Here is a 17,453-nt window from a genome sequence, read left to right as displayed (position 1 = left end):
CTTCCCGATCTGATAAGCGATTTACCGATCTTATCAAAACACATGTCACGTGCCGATAAAATCACAGACCCCAAATTTCTCCATCAAACCCTCCACCGATACCAAGAAAAACACTCCCCCCCGTACCTGAAACCAATAATGACCAAACAGCCCAATTACGACTAACCTGCAGCAAGAAAGACTCAGACGATACCGATTTCCCGAACGGACCGAGCCCCATCCATGGCCAAACCAAGCGAGACCTCCAACCTGCCGAACAGCGCACTTCCCACCATGTTTCGGCCGCCCGTCAACCGCGCAATGCGAGTCCTGGACCGCTCGTTCTTTAGAAAAACGGTGCCACTTTCGGCGGCGACTGTGTTCAAGAACTCGGATATCTCGAGGGTGCGTGGGGCATTGCAGAAGAGTCAGGAATTGTTGGACGTGCCGAAGATGAATGTTATTCGGGAAGTTAAGGTGGATGATGCGGTGAAGAAGTGTTTGTTATTGAATGAGAGGGTGAAATATGATGGTTGGTTTATGTTTTTTTTTTTAAAATAAAAGAAAATTGAATGTAGGTCGAGTTGGTGCTAAATGGTGGTAGATGCTGCGACATGGTCGTCGACGATCCATGATCTTGTGGAAAAGGAAACTATCGGGTTGAGGCCTTATGAATTGGCGTTGGATTATGATTTTTGGACATATGGTGAGTACTCTTGTGGTTTTGGTTTATTTTATTTTTAATTTTTTTTAGGTGGAAGAGACTGATCATTCTATAGCTGATATCATGGCCGCAATTCTGCCGGAAGATTTGCTTCCGGAGATACCGCAGGGGTTTACACAGGTGGGCCATGTTTGTATGTTTTCCCCCTCGGCCTGGAACTTGGTGCATGTTTGAAGCTGACTGTAAATAGCACATATTAACCTACGTGAACAATATGTCCCCTACAAGCAGTTTATCGCGCAAGTTTTGCTGGATAAGAACCCAAATATCAAGACTGTGATCAGAAAGACGGAGGATGTGGGCTCCCATAGCGAATTCCGCACTTTCCCTTTCGAGCTGCTAGGAGGCGAGAATGACATGAATGTCATCCAATGCGAGCAGGAGTGTGAGTTTCGGTTCGACTACTCTCGTGTGTACTGGAACAGTCGTCTAGAGACAGAACACCGTCGGCTGGTGCAGAAGTTTCGCCCAGGCGAGATGGTCTGCGACGTGATGGCCGGCGTGGGTCCATTTGCAGTTCCCGCGGGCAAGAAGAAGATCTTTGTCTGGGCAAATGACCTCAACCCGTACGGATGGGAGGTGATGCAGGATGCTATCAAGAGGAATAGGGTTGGAAGTTTTGTGACCCCCTTTAACAAGGACGGCAGGGAGTTCATCCGCTGGTCTGCCAACGAGCTGCTAGAGTCAGGCCCATTAGAAGTGACTTTGCCGCCCAAGCGAAAGGAAAGGCGAAGTGCCAGAAAGGAAGAACAAGCCCCCTTGCCTCCTCCAGAAGTCATGATCCGTCCAACTGTCTTCGATCATTACGTCATGAATCTACCTGCCACCGCTCTGCAATTCCTCGATGCGTTCCCTGGACTCTATGCCGGAAAGGAGTCACTGTTTGCGCCGTACACCTCGCAGGCCCTTCCAATGGTGCATGTGTATTGTTTCTCTGGTCACTCGGAGGATGAGGCAGATGACCATGCAGACATCTGCAAGCGTATTGCTGAGCGAATTGGGTATCCTGTCAGGCTGGAGGACAGAATTGGGGGCAATGGGAACCAAGAATTGGAGCTGTCCATTCACAATGTCCGGCTGGTCAGCCCCAACAAGCAAATGTTCTGCGCTAGTTTCAGGTTGCCTAAGGAGGTTGCATTCCGAGAAGTGTAGATCGGCAGACAGCGTTGTACAGATCGTCGCATAGCAAGAGGCGTTTTGGGTCATGAACGTATACGGAGATACAGATAGAAAAGCTGGCAATTTTTAGTCGATAGCCTCTTCGCTCACGGGAATATTCACTATTTAGTAGTCAGTAAACAGTAGACAGTTAGTTACTCTGTAGACATACACAAGATACAAGTGTGTCCAAGGCGGTGGAAGCTTCACCGCCCTGAACTGCCGGGGTGACTCCTGCAAGAGAGTTTTCCCGAATGCCACACGAAGTTCCCCTTCCGCAATCACGCAGTTGAGATAGTTCCTCGCTGGGCAGGTTGTATTGCGAAGCGCCTTTCCGCAGCCAATCCAAACGAATTACTCCCCCGCTGAATCGATCCGTCCAGCCTCGCCGCAGGAGATCAAGATGAGCGTCCAGTTACCCCCGGCCACGCACCGCAAACGTGCCTTGCCTCAGGGCGAGCTTGAAGCTGCTTCGACTCTAAAACTTGGTGCGGATCAGAATACACACACCCTGTCGCTGTCCGAAGCACGACTCGTTATCAACAAGGTGTTGGAGAATAAACGCAGAGGAGGTAAAAAATACGAAGAGCCGGAGTGAGTACAGCATTACAAAGAGGGAGCTAGGTTGCGGCCGGGTTCTCCTATGACGCCGAATGGACCTGTGCTTACATGCTCATTGCATTGCAGAAACCTTACCAAAACATTGGACTATTTAGAAGTCTTTGCTAGGTTCAAGGATGAGGAGAATATCAAGGCTGTTGAACGGCTGCTTAACTCGCACACGGAATTGGAGATGTTTGAACGGTCCCAGTTAGGTAATTTTCTTGCTTCCTTGTTTTCTTCTTTTGTCCCTCTTCATCCATTTCCCTCATTGTTCTCTGTATTTGTGTCTGTCTGTTTCTGTTCTGTTATTTCATCACCCCTCGTTGTCACATGCATATCATATCAGCCTAACGTGTAGCAGGAAGTCTGTGCTGTGACAATGCCGAAGAAGCCAAGTCACTTATTCCTAGTCTACAGCACAAAATCTCCGATGGGGACCTGCAAGAACTTCTGGATGAGCTGACCAAACTGCGCAACTTTACCGAATAAATATTGACCAGTTACGTGATGGTTGCATGTTGATTATTTTTTTGGGCCTCTCTTCGGAGACTTTGGGCTTGTATAGCATGGAGTTGTGGGAGTATCCTTTGTTTTTTTAGAAGACAAATATTTTTTTTTCGGGCATCTGGAAGAAAATATTATGTTATTGCATATCAAGGTTAGCGGGCAATAGCTATCAATAGAAAGGTCTAACGTTGCACAGGAAGCGGGAGAGGGAGAAAAAAAAATTAATGAAATCAAATCGAATCAAAAAAAAAAAAAAAAAACCCAAACTATGAAACTAGCATACTTCAGCTATACGGGTGGCGAGGGAGGTGATACTGAAAGCATGTGCTGAAGTTTCAAGCTAAAGCGAGGGTCATACCGCTGCAACGAAGGAAGAGATTTGATAATGATAAAAGAATGGTGGAGATTAATTGGCTGAGCTGCGGGAATACGCATGAAATGTATTTGATTACCATTGGCATTAAGTAATGGGATCTCGGTAAGGGGGGTGTCTTGAAGAGGAGCAATTGGTCATACATATGCCAATATGGTGCTATGTCCGCATACCGAGGGAGATGAAGTAGTACTCCGTACATACCTAGGAAGGAGTCTCCGATGGTGTCGGCGCCTTGAAACTGATGGCCTGGAAGATGAGGGGTTTTTTTCCTGACAGGTAATTAATCGCATCTGCCTCAAGGGGTCGATTCAGTCAGCAACGATCGGGAAATGAGAGGCATAGAAGATGAATCATGATTTGGTCATAGCGAGACTAGTGAGCATCTCCAGGATTCATGAAAAGTAGAAGAGTCGGATTAGCGCGAGGGAGTGGGGCTCTTCTCGACGATAGGATTTCTTATTAGATTATTATTAGCATTTGATATTATCCAAAGCAAAGCTGCCCAAAGGCGGAGGCCAATCAGGGCTAGGGAGATTAGCTATAGTCGATAGACTCCAGACCTAAGTAACTAGTTAACTGCTAGGTAACTAATTACTAAACTCAGGGCCAGTCTGCTCCGGAGTTGAGACGATCGGGGTCTTCTCTCCCACATGGAGGGCGTGAGGCTGTGGGGAAAGCCGCCGGCTGCAGGGCCGATCCCCGTTGTCGGTTTGGCGCTAATCCGGATTGGCAGAATGATCAATGACATGATTGGTTCTGGGAGGCGTTATCAGAGGCTGCTGATTGGTGGATATCTTGTATTCAATACTGCCTACCTACCTGGTTAGGTATTGCATATACTTATCCATGATTATCTTGGATATCTACTACCTCCTATCATTCTCTTCATCGGTTACGTATACTCTTAGTGTGGCCTTTAGTCTTTGAGTCTTTATAGGTACGGTAGTCTTCCTACGAGGACTTCTAGGGAGGTCTTGAGGTCGGTAAAGAAAATCTGCTTGGGTAATCAGATCCACCGCCATTTCGCAGTACGTAATATTACGCCCTCCTTCGGGCGCCAACAGATGGCAGGACCCAATCAGCTGGGCGATGCTTATCTCGAACCGCAGCAGGAACCAAGGCGGCGGTTGTTCATGACGTCCAACCGGCGCGTATCTGTTACGTGTGGGAAATCCTTCGTATGGAGAGACTCGGAAGTTGCTGCTGATCCGGAGCTTCAGGCAAAAAGCTTCCGATATTTCTCTTATTGATCCTGATGACTTCTTTTCCTTTCTTCTTTAATCCAGTTCTTCTGATCGCGGATGAACGATCTCGACCCCATCCTCACCTTTCTTGATCTCTGCGAGACCTATCCTATAGTCAACTCCAAAATACCTAATCGAGTTGACTGATAAGCTTCTCCGCTGCGGTTCGCACGCCCTTTCAGTCTGCTTCCCATCAGCCGGGCTGTCATTGGTCAATCGCTCGCATTGCATTGGCACTAGAACTCTTTCTTCTCTCCCGCTTTGTCCAGGGTCGACGGAACCCCAGATACGGATAGTCAAGTCACTGCAATCAATTCATTTTGATTCTGGGGACTAGACTGTACTCACTCTGGAAGTTCCGTTCCTGGCGGGAATCTCCGGGAAACCCCAGTTTGGGTTACGTGAGAGAATCTCTGCGCGACTTGACTGGACTTTTCCTTATCATATTGTCATCCTTCTCATTCCTTGTGAGGGAAAATCTCCTATCTCTCTCTCTCTATGGCTGCCGTTATCACTCTCCAGTCGTCTTCCACGACGACAAAACAGGCCTCCTCGGATCGTCCTCTCCTTCGATCTCGCATTCCTTCCCATCCCCTTTCTCCTCCTGCATCAATTGGTGTGCTTAGCCGGGATGGCCCCAGTTGTGACGCCTGTCTGCGTAGAAAGAGTCGATGTGCGATGAACGACAGAGTTAAGAAGTGTTATTCCTGCGATTTCCATCGTCAAGATTGCACCTTTCTCCTGTCCACAACGCCCGCACAGTCCAAGAAGCGGAAATTGGACGAGCCCGTCCCAGAGGATGTGGAATCTTCCAAGAGGTATGATTTCAGCCTCATGTGGGCTTCCCCTTCCGATTTCGGACATGCATATATTAGTGCCTAGATGACTAGATGGACCTGGGAACGCTGACATCGTCCCCTGCTGGCAGACAATCTACCGTCCTCCCAGTCTCCAAATCGGATCCTTCTCGTTCTCTCTTGAATGGCCACCCTCATATCACATCAGGGTTCTGGCATTCACAAACGCAACACATCGGCCTGACCACGGAATTGGAACCTGCTTTGCTCGACCATCTCCCCTTGGACCAGAACCTGGAAGGGTCTGTCGCCTCGTCTCGCGTCCGGAAGTTCGGTGACGACGGCACCTTCATGCGGGTGATTAACACCCTGTCTCAAGCGGGCTTGCCGCCACCTCCCCCCTTGGACGCCATTGAAAGTCTGGTTGCCCCCTATGGCTCGACTCTGGTCGACAAGTTCTTCGAACATGTTCATCCGACATTCCCCATCCTCCTGGAGGATACTTTCCGCCAGTCGTACCGCTCCCGCCAAGGCCTGTCCCCTCTTTTGCTGAGTGCTGTATACGTGCTGGCATTGAAATTTGTAGACGTGGCGCCGGCCTCTCAGTCGGCACGACGGCCGGATGCCGCCCGTCTCGAGAGCACGGCTCTCCGACTGCTGAACGAATCGCTGCCTCATCCATCAATCTCGACCATACAAGCGGGTGTGCTACTCATGGAAAAGTCCACTCTCGCCACAGCGGCGTTGAACGCCCAATTGGTCACGGCGGGGTTTGAGCTAGGCCTGCACCAGGACTGCTCGGGATGGAGGATGGAGACCTGGGAGAAGGGTCTCCGGAAGCGTCTCGCTTGGGCCCTTTATATGCAGGACAAATGGTCTGCGCTGGTACACGGACGTCCGTCTCACATCTTTTCATTTAATTGGACAGTTCAGGATCTGGTGGAACAGGATTTCACCGATGCCTTTGTGTCGCCCTCCTCGCAGCCGGATGATGAGGATGCCCCCGTGGGCCATGGGCCCCTTTACTTTTGCCATATGGTGGCTCTGACCACCATCCTTTCAGACATTCTCGATCGATTCTATACCTTGCAGGCAATCGAGGAGTTCAAGTCCGCGGGCAACAATCGCACGCGAATAATTTTAGAGCGCGCCAAACCTGCTCAGATTCGACTAAAGGAATGGTTCGGTCGGCTGCCCTCGCAGTTGAAGATGGAGTCGGGTGGGGAACTTTTCGAGACGATTAACGAGGATAATGCCCGCAACGGGGCCCTACATCTGTCATATTTCGCCACGGAGATCACGCTGCACCGATGCATTGTGCGGTCTCTCGGCCCCGACACGGCCGACGCCTATCTGTCCCACATCTGCCGCTCCGCAGCTAAGACTCGACTGATCTCGGCGATGGACTTCGTTAACCGGCTTCGTCCACCTCATTTGCGATCTTTCTGGCCCGCTGCCTCGCGAACGAACTTTGCATTGATCGGATCCTTTGGCGTGCTTCTGCGCATTACCGCGCCCACCAAGGAGGAGGCAGAGTTCTACCGTCTCCGGCTCTGTGAATACCGGTGGACCTTAAGCGTCAGCAAGAAGAACGCCGAATTCCTGGAATTCGCACTCGATAGCCTTGACAATGCCACCAACCTGGACCATCACGTCCCGGAGAAGCCTGGCATTGACGAGCTCATGGCGAGCTCTGCCAAACCGACGACCACCACTCAACCGCGCATCTCCCAACTGGAAGATTCGATCCTAGAAATCGACCCTGCTCATGGCACATCGTCAGTGATCTCGGGACTCGCATCCCCCGCAACGTCGATTAGCGAGGAGAGTCTCCACGATGCATCGATCCCGCCATTATAATCAATCACATATTACACTTATTTAACCCTACCTTTGCACGGAGACAACTGAATTTTGTCAACCCATGATGCCGTTAATGACCTCCCATAATTCCCTTTTCTAGACCACGGCGCTTTTTTGGTACTTTTTCTTTCCAGGTCGCGTGTTGATACCTTATTGGGTTTTCGTATTTCTTTTTTTCCCCCCGGGATCGTCACGACTGATTGATTAGTTTGATTGATTGATCGATTGTTTTTTTGTATTCCTTTTTGTCTTCATTTTCTCTTTTTCTTTTTATTATCGGATTATGATTAATTCCCCGGATCGGATGGATGAAATGATTTGTTCTTGCACGCTTGTATATATGGGATATTGATATTGATATTGGTTTATGATGGATGGACATAGACTGGACACGGCTATCGGATCGGATAGAAATAATGAAATGAATAATGACTATATATTGAAGTGAAGTGAATTCAGTTCAGCTCGGTCAGTTGATCCAGCTGGATGCTGGATGATTGTTGTTTTTATTGCTGCCAGCATTGCATTGCAATGGTGCAGCCGAATTTTCTGCTCTCATATTACTCTGGTATAACGCAATCTTGCACAATTTCACCTCATCTTCCGCCTAGTATTCTTCACTGGTTTTTTTTTTTTTTTTTTCATTTTTTCTCCGTCTGTTTTTCTTAAAAAATGGGAAGAATGAATGGGTGACACATTTGTTTCAAATCTATGATATACTCTTGAATATCTATGCCCGGGATGGGAGACAGTTTGGGTTTAAGCGGCAAGATTGATGTACATGCCACAGAGTAGACTAGAGAACAAACATGACTCCTTAATGACTTCTTTTGTTCATCATCATTCATTGGCCAATCTATGATAGAGGTCTATTCAAAATGACGGGCAATGCTGTTATGCTGCATCCCTTTGTACAAGATATGATGAAATAGTAGATGACACGCTGGATACAACAAAACACGGATGCCTAGGAGTAGGCGGAGAAAAGAGAGTATCCAAAAAGAAGGGAGAAGGATGTATTTACATGGAGCATATTGCCCGATTTGACATCGATATGGTCGAGGAATCGAACAGAAGGAATCAAGACAAAAAGCTCAGACAAGAAAGAGGGGAGGTTTAGGCATTATTGTTGCCCTCAATTCCCTTGTAAATGCTAGACTGGAGGAACTCATCCCTCATGATCGTACTGACATCCGAGTTCCTGTAAGGGTGTATATCTTCGCGCCCGAGGCCGCGCAGCTGCTCCCGACCCCCGGTGGAGAGAGAATGATTGTGAGAATGCTGTCCACTGCGACGAGGCACAGGAGAAAGCTGGCCTGATGGCGATAGACGCCCCGATGGTGACATGCGCCCTGATGGGGACACGTACCCCGGTGCACCGGGCAATGCCTGCCGAGGTGCGAACACTGGAAGAGAAGCACTGCTGGGGAGCGGCAAGAACGAATCGGTATCGGTCGAGACGTTACTCAGACCGGAACGAACGGACATAGCTCGCCGGTCGCCATTTAAGGTGCGCAAATTGGAAATCGTGCTGTATAGAGTTGACATGCCCGACGCCGCCGATGAACGCCAGGAATTGACGGCACTGCGAGGGATGGTGATCACCTCTTCCTCAATGGGAAGAACTTGTTGCAGGGCGGTGGCGATGTCAATCGGCTCGCTGATAGTGGCACCATTGCGGGTGGCCATGATCTTGGCCGACTTGCCAATCCAGAGCATCTGTTCGTGCTCGCGGAGGTAGCGATCACCACTAAATGACTTCTGCACGATATTGCGCGTCATCATGCCGAGTTTCCGGCGGTGGTCACTCTTCTCATACATGCGGCGCGTGATCCTGGCGACGTCTTCCGGAGTGGGAGACGAGGTGAGCACAGGCGCGGGCTCCGTGTCCTCAGCGTGTTGGCTCCATTCGCCCAGCATGCCAAGCATGGAAATCTGGGCCTTCGCAAGAGCGAGGGCATCATTGGGCGCTACCACCGCACTGAATCGCGAGAAATTGTCAGGGTCACTCAGAACACGCAGGGAGGCGCCCACGTCGGTACAGACTACCGGAGCGCCCGTCAGCGCTGCTTCGCCCAACGCCAATGGCAACCCCTCGGACAATGACGAGTTAAGGAAGAGCCAGGTGTTTTCCAGAACCTTCATCGGGTCGGCAGACCCGCGGAGTGTCACCCTTCCACGGAGACCCTTGGAGGCAATGATCTCTTGACATTCCGTGGAGTACGTCGGGGCCTTGTCAATGGCTCCGTAGATGTCCAGGTGGTAATCGTCGAACCTCCACTGGTTGATAATGATGTCGGCAGCGAGAAGGGCGGTCTTGATGTCCTTAGCATACCAGACATGAGACAGCATGGTGACCGTAGGCCGCTCAGATTTGATCTCCTTCACCGGCGCGAACTTTTGCATGTCCGTGATGCCATTGACGACCGGATCGACTTTGCGGCGGAACACGTTGCGATGCTCGATGGTCCCTTGGCATGTACCGATCTCGGCCTCCCAGCCGGGATTGAAGAAATCGGCGCAGGGAAGGATGATATCAGCGTGGTGTAAGGTAAGGGCCGAGGTAATGCGCATCAGCCCCAGCAACGAATTGCGAACGAAAGGCGACAGCTTGCAAAGTGCGGATGAAAGACAGAGATTAGTTTCACGCCAGCTGATGGCATGATCCCAAATCTGTAGGGTGCAGTTTCTCTTCATTTTGCAGACGACCCCATAGGACGCACTTACGCTGTGGTGAGACGCCTGGAACACGCTGGGGATCTTTTCTGGGATTGGGATGGAGAATATAAACAGGTACCGGTACCACAGCTCCAAAGCTACGTCGAGGGTTGCCAACGTGGGAAGCTCCGTCCGGAACCATTGCGACGACGGGGTGGCATTCGGCATCTCTTGAGTAAGCCACAAGTCACGCCAGCTCTCTTTGACAATGTCACTATTCCACACCTGGGTCCAGTGTCGCGAATCCTGGAAGTAAGTGTTGAGGTTGACCAGGGCCCGGGTCGCCTGGTGGATATCCGCTTTGGAGAGGTCGACCGAGCGAGCCCCCTTGACCAGCGCCGTTAGAATCGGGATGAAGTTGAGTTTGATGTCCGTGTCGCTAGCGGAGGTGACGTTTTCGACTTCCGCGTCCAGCTTGTTCCTGAAGAGACCATGCGTCGGGGTCAGGAAGTCTAATCCCCAAAGAGGGATCACTTTCAACGACAGAATGTTTTGCTCGGTTTGATGCTTGGGCACGCCGAAATCATTTGCAGACTCGCAGATCATATGCCACTTGATGGACCGCAGCGAGTTGATCATATCACGTCGGCAGGCAGACACGCCGCCTCCTTCGTTGGGCCACGTGCCCGTATCGGCGGCCATAACATGCAGCGATTTCTCCGTGTCGGATCCAAAGTCCTTGGATCTGGTGTTGACCACTGCATCCCCTCCCGGCCCGAAGTTGAACAGGTCACTCATTTTCACGGCAAGCGGCGTCCAGCTGGAGATGTCATCATCCAGGTCCGCGCTGGCGGTAATCGTGTCTGCCCGGAGGTCCAGGTACTTCTTCGCCCCCGCCAGGTCTCCACGATCGCGGCAGCGCCAGTAAGGCACCAGGGTTTTGTCTCTGCGCAATAGTCGTTCATCCATCCACCGCACAATGATCCCATCGAAGTCCGCGCGCTCCTTCCAAGCCTTCCAGATCAATGAACGTGCTCGAGAGGTGGATACCGGGAAGCGTTTGGTCGTTAGTCCCAAGGCCCGAGTGAAAACATTGGAGGTCAGACTTTCACAGTAGATTAGAGCGTTGTCATGCACAAAGCTTGTATGCCGGGGCTTAGCCAGGACGCCCAAATAGTCGTGTTCAATCATCGGTGGCGTCTGGACCGTTTGTCCATTGAGTGTCGTGAATATCATGGGGTGGAATTTGTGGTCATACAGCCACCGAGCCTCGTACACGTCGGCACCCTGAACAAACGTTGCCTCTGTGACCTTGGAATGAGGGATCCAGCGCTCCGCCTTTTGGGCATGGCGAAGGGGAGGGGCACACCAAGACACCGTGCAAGTGATATATGAAAGGGCAAACTCTGCCCGGAGTAGCTCATCGCCAAATCGAGGGTTCTTACGATAGTGGTACTTGAAACGAACAAGGTTCCCGTCTTTCATGTAGGATCCGGCCTCGACAAGACCTTTGCGGTTATACTGGATGCTTTGAAGATAATTCTGCCCCCGAATACAGCGCCGGCCCATCGGAATCTTGGTTTCCGCGGTCTTCGAGAGAGTGAAGTTCTTTTTTGTGGGGGCGCGGTAGTCGTAGTGATACTCGTTGAGCACCTTACCGTCCTTGAACTCTTGCCGGACATGGAGCAGGATCTCCTTCGAGTAAGTGTTGACGTATCGGAGCTGCTTCGTTCCCTCCGGCTCGGTCTTGTGCTCCCCGAGGTAGAAGTACACCTTGAATCCGCCGTCAGCCTCGTCGTGCCGGAATGCCGTAAACGTCCCATCCAGGCTTTGGACGATGTATCGGCTCTTCTTGATGCTGATGGTCATCCCCTTCGTTTCATCCCAGAGCCGCTTCACATTGTCTCGACCCCCAAAAAGGAAAAATGACAGGCACATATCTTGGAAAACCTTGGCATATGACCAGACCATATTCAAGGCGAAGGTAACGGGCACCCGAATCACCGCAGGGTGATCCCTTATTATATAGTCAAATTCCCTTTGGAACTCGGGATCTGCGACCAGAGCGACCACGGAAAACTTGATCATTGAAGCGAGGGGATAATAGATATACCCTGCCAGCTTCTTGATCATCGAGCTTACCACTTGCAGTCTCTTCGGGATGTACGGGATGTATGCTGGATAATCCTGGGCTTTGACAATGGCGGCTTCGCCTGTCCCGTAGTTCGCATAGTCAAGAATACTAACAGCCGTGGCCGCTCCCAGGTTGCTGCGCGCGACGTGTACGTCAAAGTCGTCGGTGTCAAATTGGGAAAGGCTTTGCTGAAGCCACTGTCGCATGTGATCGGGCAGCCAAGATGGCTGACCAAGGCAGCGGTTCAACAGGGCATTCCTCACAGGCTTTGGTAACTTTTCCCAGTGAGCGTCACACTCGAACCAAGGCAAAGCTGGCGCAGAAGCTCCTTCTTGGCCCAGCGTACGACAAGTGGCGTATTAATTTCTTCACGAAGTTGTCGCGCAGTGGTCTCGGTGACGCCAGCTGTGACGAGCGATTCCGCGAGCACCGCATACTCGTGAGGCATTCGGAGAATCGACTCGGCCACTGTGTGAAGGAGTGTCTCCGCGATAACCTGACAGTTTGCACTGACATCAATTCGCTCGTCCAGTCCGCGTCCCACACAGACAGCAATCCTCAACTGATCTGAGGCATTGCAGCTCAGGGCCTGGATATTCGGACCGAGAGACCCAAGAGGGACGAGTTCAAGAGAGATTTGTCCCTTCTCCCAGGCGGACAGGGCTTTGTCGACGAGTTTCTGCGACTGCGGAAATGCTTCTTCTATCCTTGGCTCCCTGCGTCGCGTAAGCAAGATATTCTTCACCTCGACGCCGGGGTGTATGCTGGGACTGAGTCTCAGCCTAGCATCGGCGGGAATGAGCGAAATCCCCTCGAAAAACGTCTGTAACTCTTGTTGAGACCAATCCGGATCTGCCCATGGCGCGGTGAACGCATGGAAAGTCTTTCCCAGCTCCACCGGTGATTCTACCCGTTTAGGCATGCCCATCTTCGCGGTCAGCAAAGTGAGGATGGCGACTGTCCATGTGGCGGCCCCTAGTCCAATCACCTGGGAGTAAATAAATCCAGGGAGACGGACCTTGAGGGCGATACCAACCGACAATCCGACAACGATTCCGGCCATTAAGGGTCGTAAAGCATGAGGTCCAGAAAAGATCTTCGTATACTGGTACCACAGCAACCCGGTGTATGCTAGTACGTAGGCAAAAAACATAATCATAGCCTCTACCATTGGCTGGAAGGTCCAGATGAGCGCGGTCGCCAGGGCAAGACTCCACACATGCCACATCAGGTACTTCCCAAAGGTTCTCCAGTACACCTGCCTCTTGAACCTTATGTCTCGTTTCTGCGAAGGGCGTATATCCTTTGCAGTGCCCACGGCCACAGCCGAGTGTTTACCGATCAGGTCATGGAGCTCCTGGGCCTTCGTATCAATGAGCACTGCGCCGATGAGATAGTAGGCCAAACCAAATCCGACAGACATTCGATTGGAATCAGAGACTTCCGGGGCGAGACCGACCAGATGGCCACCGCTCAACAGCTCTACCCACTTATCAAGCAAAGCCAGAATGAAATACAGGATCCCACAACCAATCTCTCTGCTTGATTGGCGCCAATGGATGAAAGCGTTGTGTAGCCGGATTCCTTTCTGGGAGCTACGCAGGGTATCCAAGGCTACTTTTGTCTGGATATTCCAACCCGAGCTGAATGGAATTGGTCGGGGCACGTCGGCGTATCTGCAGTACCAGTTGAGGAGGAAATTGGTCGCGTCCCAGTCCCGGGCAAGCTCAAGGACAAGAGTATCCGTTGTCGCCTTGGAGAAAACACGCCGGTTTTTCTCTGCCATGACGTCCTTCAGCAGCGCTTCTCTGGACAGCTTCAAAACCGCGGGGTCACTCAGATTCCCAAAGACCTTCTCTTCACCGGCGCTGTGTGCCGTAACGTACCACTTCCGGATTTCTGTGTCGTCGGTTCTTCTCAGACCCTGATACCAGGTGACCCACTTCGTGGCAATTCGCCGAAGACCAAAAAGGAGGGAGCCGATGAAAACGTAGAGGACGGTGAGGTAAATGGCTGAATCATGGCCCGTGAAGGTGGTGACGATCGGAGAGATAACGAGGATGGGAAGGCACGAGAAGATGACCACGCGGCCGGACAAAAAGCTCGATCCTGGATAGCTGAAACTCGCGAGCGAGGCAAAGGTGGAAAAATAAATGGTCAACGCAATGAGATAGAGATAAAAGATGATTCCGGCCCGTGGCCCATTTACCGCGGAGACAGCAACAAACCCAATCAGCCCCCCAGCCACGACGAAGGCGATTCCAGCAAAAAGTCGGATAAGAACAAACATGTTGGAGGCGGCAAAGGCCATTGAGATGAGGTAGTAAGGGCCTCCGCACGCAATCCACGTACCGATGGCGCCGGAGAGTAGAAGCGAGATCATCAAGGCATTGGTGGCGCTCTCTCTTTCCGCGTACGTCATCCACACAGACAGGTACAGCCCACGACCGCTGATCGTAAGCAAAATAATGTCGACTAGAGCCGGGAACGCAAACACGCTGAGAAATGTAAACCGTTGGTACCCACGCATTGGCTTAACCTTGTCGTCCGGGTTAACATCGATCTGGGCCCCAGCATAGGAAGTGGCCATCTCGGGAGCACCGTTGATCCAATCTGGCAGCTTGTCGTCGGTATATTCCTTCCTGAATCGGGCAAGGAGCAACTTTCCAAACGCGCTAGGCGTTACATCAAAGTACGCTTCGCATCGAGATCCAAGAGCAAAGGACTCTGCAAAGGCGGCGGCCTGGTCGGACTGGTTGTTGAATAATGGGTTTCGATCGGTTACCTCGGTGTAGATCTCGTCGAGTGCACCCTTTCTTGCGGCGCAAAACAGTGAAAGAGCCATGATGTCGATATATGCGTCAATTGCGTCGTTCTGGAGGAGCCTACAGAGACCACTGGATATCTGGGCCAGGTCCTTCTCACGGTGTTCTTTTAGAATTTGAGTGAAGACCGAGTCTGTCTCGTTAAAGAGAGCCAGGCATGTAGAAGCGGAGGGGTAATGCGTTCCTTGCTCCTGGTACCAAGACACACGGGCGTTGACCAAATCTTCAGGAGAAACAGATCCTTCGAGATAGGAGGTCGTGTTGAGTTCCTTGAGTTGGGCAAGTGAAGGAGCGTCAATAAGCTGCCTCCAGATGTATGTACAGATGGTCTCCGAAAGTCCGCTCTTTGCATCTGTCAAGGACAAGTGTTGTAGCAGGAGGAGTCGCTCCTCCGGGCTCAAGGCGTCGATATCTTGAACAAGCCGGCGAGGGAGGCCGGTATCGTTGACCAAATCATTTGACCATTTGGCAAAAGCGACCTCCGCTTCGAAGCAGACATGGCGGGGGTAGCCCTTTGCAGAGAGGAAGGTGTGCAGCACGGTGCCAACCAAACCTTGGGCATTTTTAGAAGCGAAGACCTCGAATACCTCTGAGTCCATTTGATACACAGCCCAGAAACGGATATCGGTGCTTTTACGAAGCCCAGAGTCCAACGCCAGATTGACTCGCAAAGAATCGGTGGCCGCCAGATTGCACAGCTCCCTCACGGATGCAACAAGTTGATCTGAAGGATTCCACTCGGAGTCCCCAGAAGTTTGGAGAAATTTCTTCAGGACCTTTGCAATATCGGGGACCGTTGTCGCTGGGACGGGATGAAGCAGTGCAAGCGACTTGAGCCGTTGCTGGGACTGCAGAATCTCCGCAAAGGCGACGGGCGTAGCCTCCGAGCCCAGGGGAAAACAGCCGAATCCTTTATACTCCATCCCGGTCGTAGATACCGACAAAGGGCTCCCGTGCGACTTGATTTGAGCCACCCACTCGGGGGGGTCACGAACCATGGCCGTTGGACCGTCCGTAACAGCAGGGTCAGATTCCGATGACGCAAGAACATCCTTCACTGTTGGAAAGTACTGAGCCAATGTGGCCCAGTCCTGCTGATCAGCTACGGTCTTCTGGACATGGAGGTTGAAGCGCCAACGATCGTGAACTTTCATGACCTCGGCGTCCTTCAGCCACCCAAAGGAGGAAAGTGGCTCCGTGATCTTGACGTTGAGGGCGGCGTTTTCGAGAGCGGACTCTCGGCCAATCCAAGGGATGGCGCTGTAGAAATTGCACCACTGAAGAGATCGCTGGACAGTGGCATTGGACAGGGCGGCTCCATCCTCAATGGTTTCCCACGCCATAACGACGAAGTCCCTCATACACGCTTCGGAGACGAAAGCCTTGATGGTGGGCTGCAGTTTCGTGATCTGGAAATAGTCCCTTTTCTCGCCCTGAGGCATAATGCTGGCATTTTTGATGACGAGCCCGGAAATAGCATCACTTTGCAGAGCCTTGTGATCCTTCAGGAAGTTCGGTGGTGCGGTTTCCAGATAGACAGCCAGACTTAATTCGTCGATAACCTCAATAAGTCGGGTGAGAACACTAGATGCGAATGCGTTTTCCCAGTTCGCCAGGAGAATTCCGCTAAAGTTGGTGCCGTCGCAATTTTGAACTAGAGCGTTTTCCAACTTTTGGATGCCCAACAAGGTCGAATCTTCCCTGGAAATGACGTAGTTGAGATCGATACGGCCCACCAACTGTTTCCCCTCGACGGAGCCGATCGCTTCAATAGCACCAGGCTGAGAAGGATCGACGATCAACAGGTCCCACTGGTGTAGGAGTCTGTGCTGCTCTTCAGTCGGTGGAGAGCTAAAAGATCCCAGATAGACGCCAAAGGAAGAGGGCTTTCGTCGTTCAAAATTCCTCAGTACCAGTTGGCGGTCCGAGAGCCTGTCAAGCCGTTGAACCACGTTGGGGGGCACAGCGTCTAAACGTGGTCTCGTCTAGAAGCACGAGATGGTAGACAGTTAGACCCAGAGTCTTTATCTTTCTCTTTCTTTTTTGATCTCACGATATAGATGCCCTTACCTTGTAGTACTTCCATACTCGGGTGACTCCAGAGTAGAGGAGTTTCAAACACCCAATAGAAACACAGGCTAGCAAAACGCCAATGAAGACCTACACGCTGTTATTCTTGAAGTTCTCAGGGCTAACCCATTGTACTTACAAACTGCCACCAGTGGTTTTTCATCTTATCCCACCCCAAGGGTTTGACGGTACCCCAGTCCAAGGTTTTGACGGGGGGAATTTCGGCCATGGTGGATTAAATGTTAAGGTAGAAAGGCAGAAACAAGAGGCGCCCAAACGAGAGACAGGAGAAATAAAAAAAATCAAAGGCTATATGATTAAATGACGGCACGCTCCAGGGCAGGAGTCGTTGAGGGGTCACAATCACTCGTTCAAGATACCATGACGATGTCAAGCACTCTACACCAGAAATGCGCCGACCTGTTAATGTGATGAGGATATTGGAGATATTAGACTTTAGTTAGCCAACGAGAGGATGAAGATGCAGAGTAGGAGCAAATCAAATGAAAGGTAAA

At 51.3% G+C, this 17,453-nt stretch overlaps 4 protein-coding genes across 4 annotated transcripts; 2 read left to right on the top strand and 2 right to left on the bottom strand.

The window, feature by feature from the left end:
- Positions 1-222: 222 nt before the first annotated feature.
- On the top strand, positions 223-2,953 carry trm5 (tRNA (guanine) methyltransferase; the record flags this gene model as incomplete). The annotated part of the gene is made up of 7 exons (XM_033571946.1): positions 223-511; positions 584-685; positions 759-836; positions 894-1,783; positions 2,202-2,455; positions 2,549-2,676; positions 2,826-2,953. 7 exons carry the CDS (start codon positions 223-225, stop codon positions 2,951-2,953), a joined length of 1,869 nt encoding a protein of 622 aa, XP_033425261.1.
- Positions 2,954-5,089: 2,136 nt separating this feature from the next.
- DAL81 (putative C6 transcription factor (OTam)) lies at positions 5,090-7,248 on the top strand (the record flags this gene model as incomplete). The annotated part of the gene is made up of 2 exons (XM_033571945.1): positions 5,090-5,409; positions 5,520-7,248. The coding sequence occupies 2 exons, from the start codon at positions 5,090-5,092 to the stop codon at positions 7,246-7,248; spliced, it is 2,049 nt and encodes a 682-aa protein (XP_033425260.1).
- Positions 7,249-8,367: 1,119 nt separating this feature from the next.
- On the bottom strand, positions 8,368-12,249 carry ATNIH1004_007319 (uncharacterized protein; the record flags this gene model as incomplete). The annotated part of the gene is made up of 1 exon (XM_033571944.1): positions 8,368-12,249. The coding sequence occupies one exon, from the start codon at positions 12,247-12,249 to the stop codon at positions 8,368-8,370; it is 3,882 nt and encodes a 1,293-aa protein (XP_033425259.1).
- A 53-nt stretch (positions 12,250-12,302) lies between these two features.
- ATNIH1004_007318 (uncharacterized protein) lies at positions 12,303-17,167 on the bottom strand (the record flags this gene model as incomplete). The annotated part of the gene is made up of 3 exons (XM_033571943.1): positions 12,303-16,853; positions 16,939-17,028; positions 17,078-17,167. The coding sequence occupies 3 exons, from the start codon at positions 17,165-17,167 to the stop codon at positions 12,303-12,305; spliced, it is 4,731 nt and encodes a 1,576-aa protein (XP_033425258.1).
- Between the last annotated feature and the right edge of the window lie 286 nt (positions 17,168-17,453).

This window comes from Aspergillus tanneri (genome assembly GCF_003426965.1).
Source record: "Aspergillus tanneri strain NIH1004 chromosome Unknown AapTan_7_pilon_pilon_pilon, whole genome shotgun sequence".
Lineage (NCBI taxonomy): Eukaryota > Fungi > Ascomycota > Eurotiomycetes > Eurotiales > Aspergillaceae > Aspergillus > Aspergillus tanneri.
Note: the sequence above shows the minus strand (reverse complement) of the source record. Positions and strands in the feature narration are given on the sequence as shown.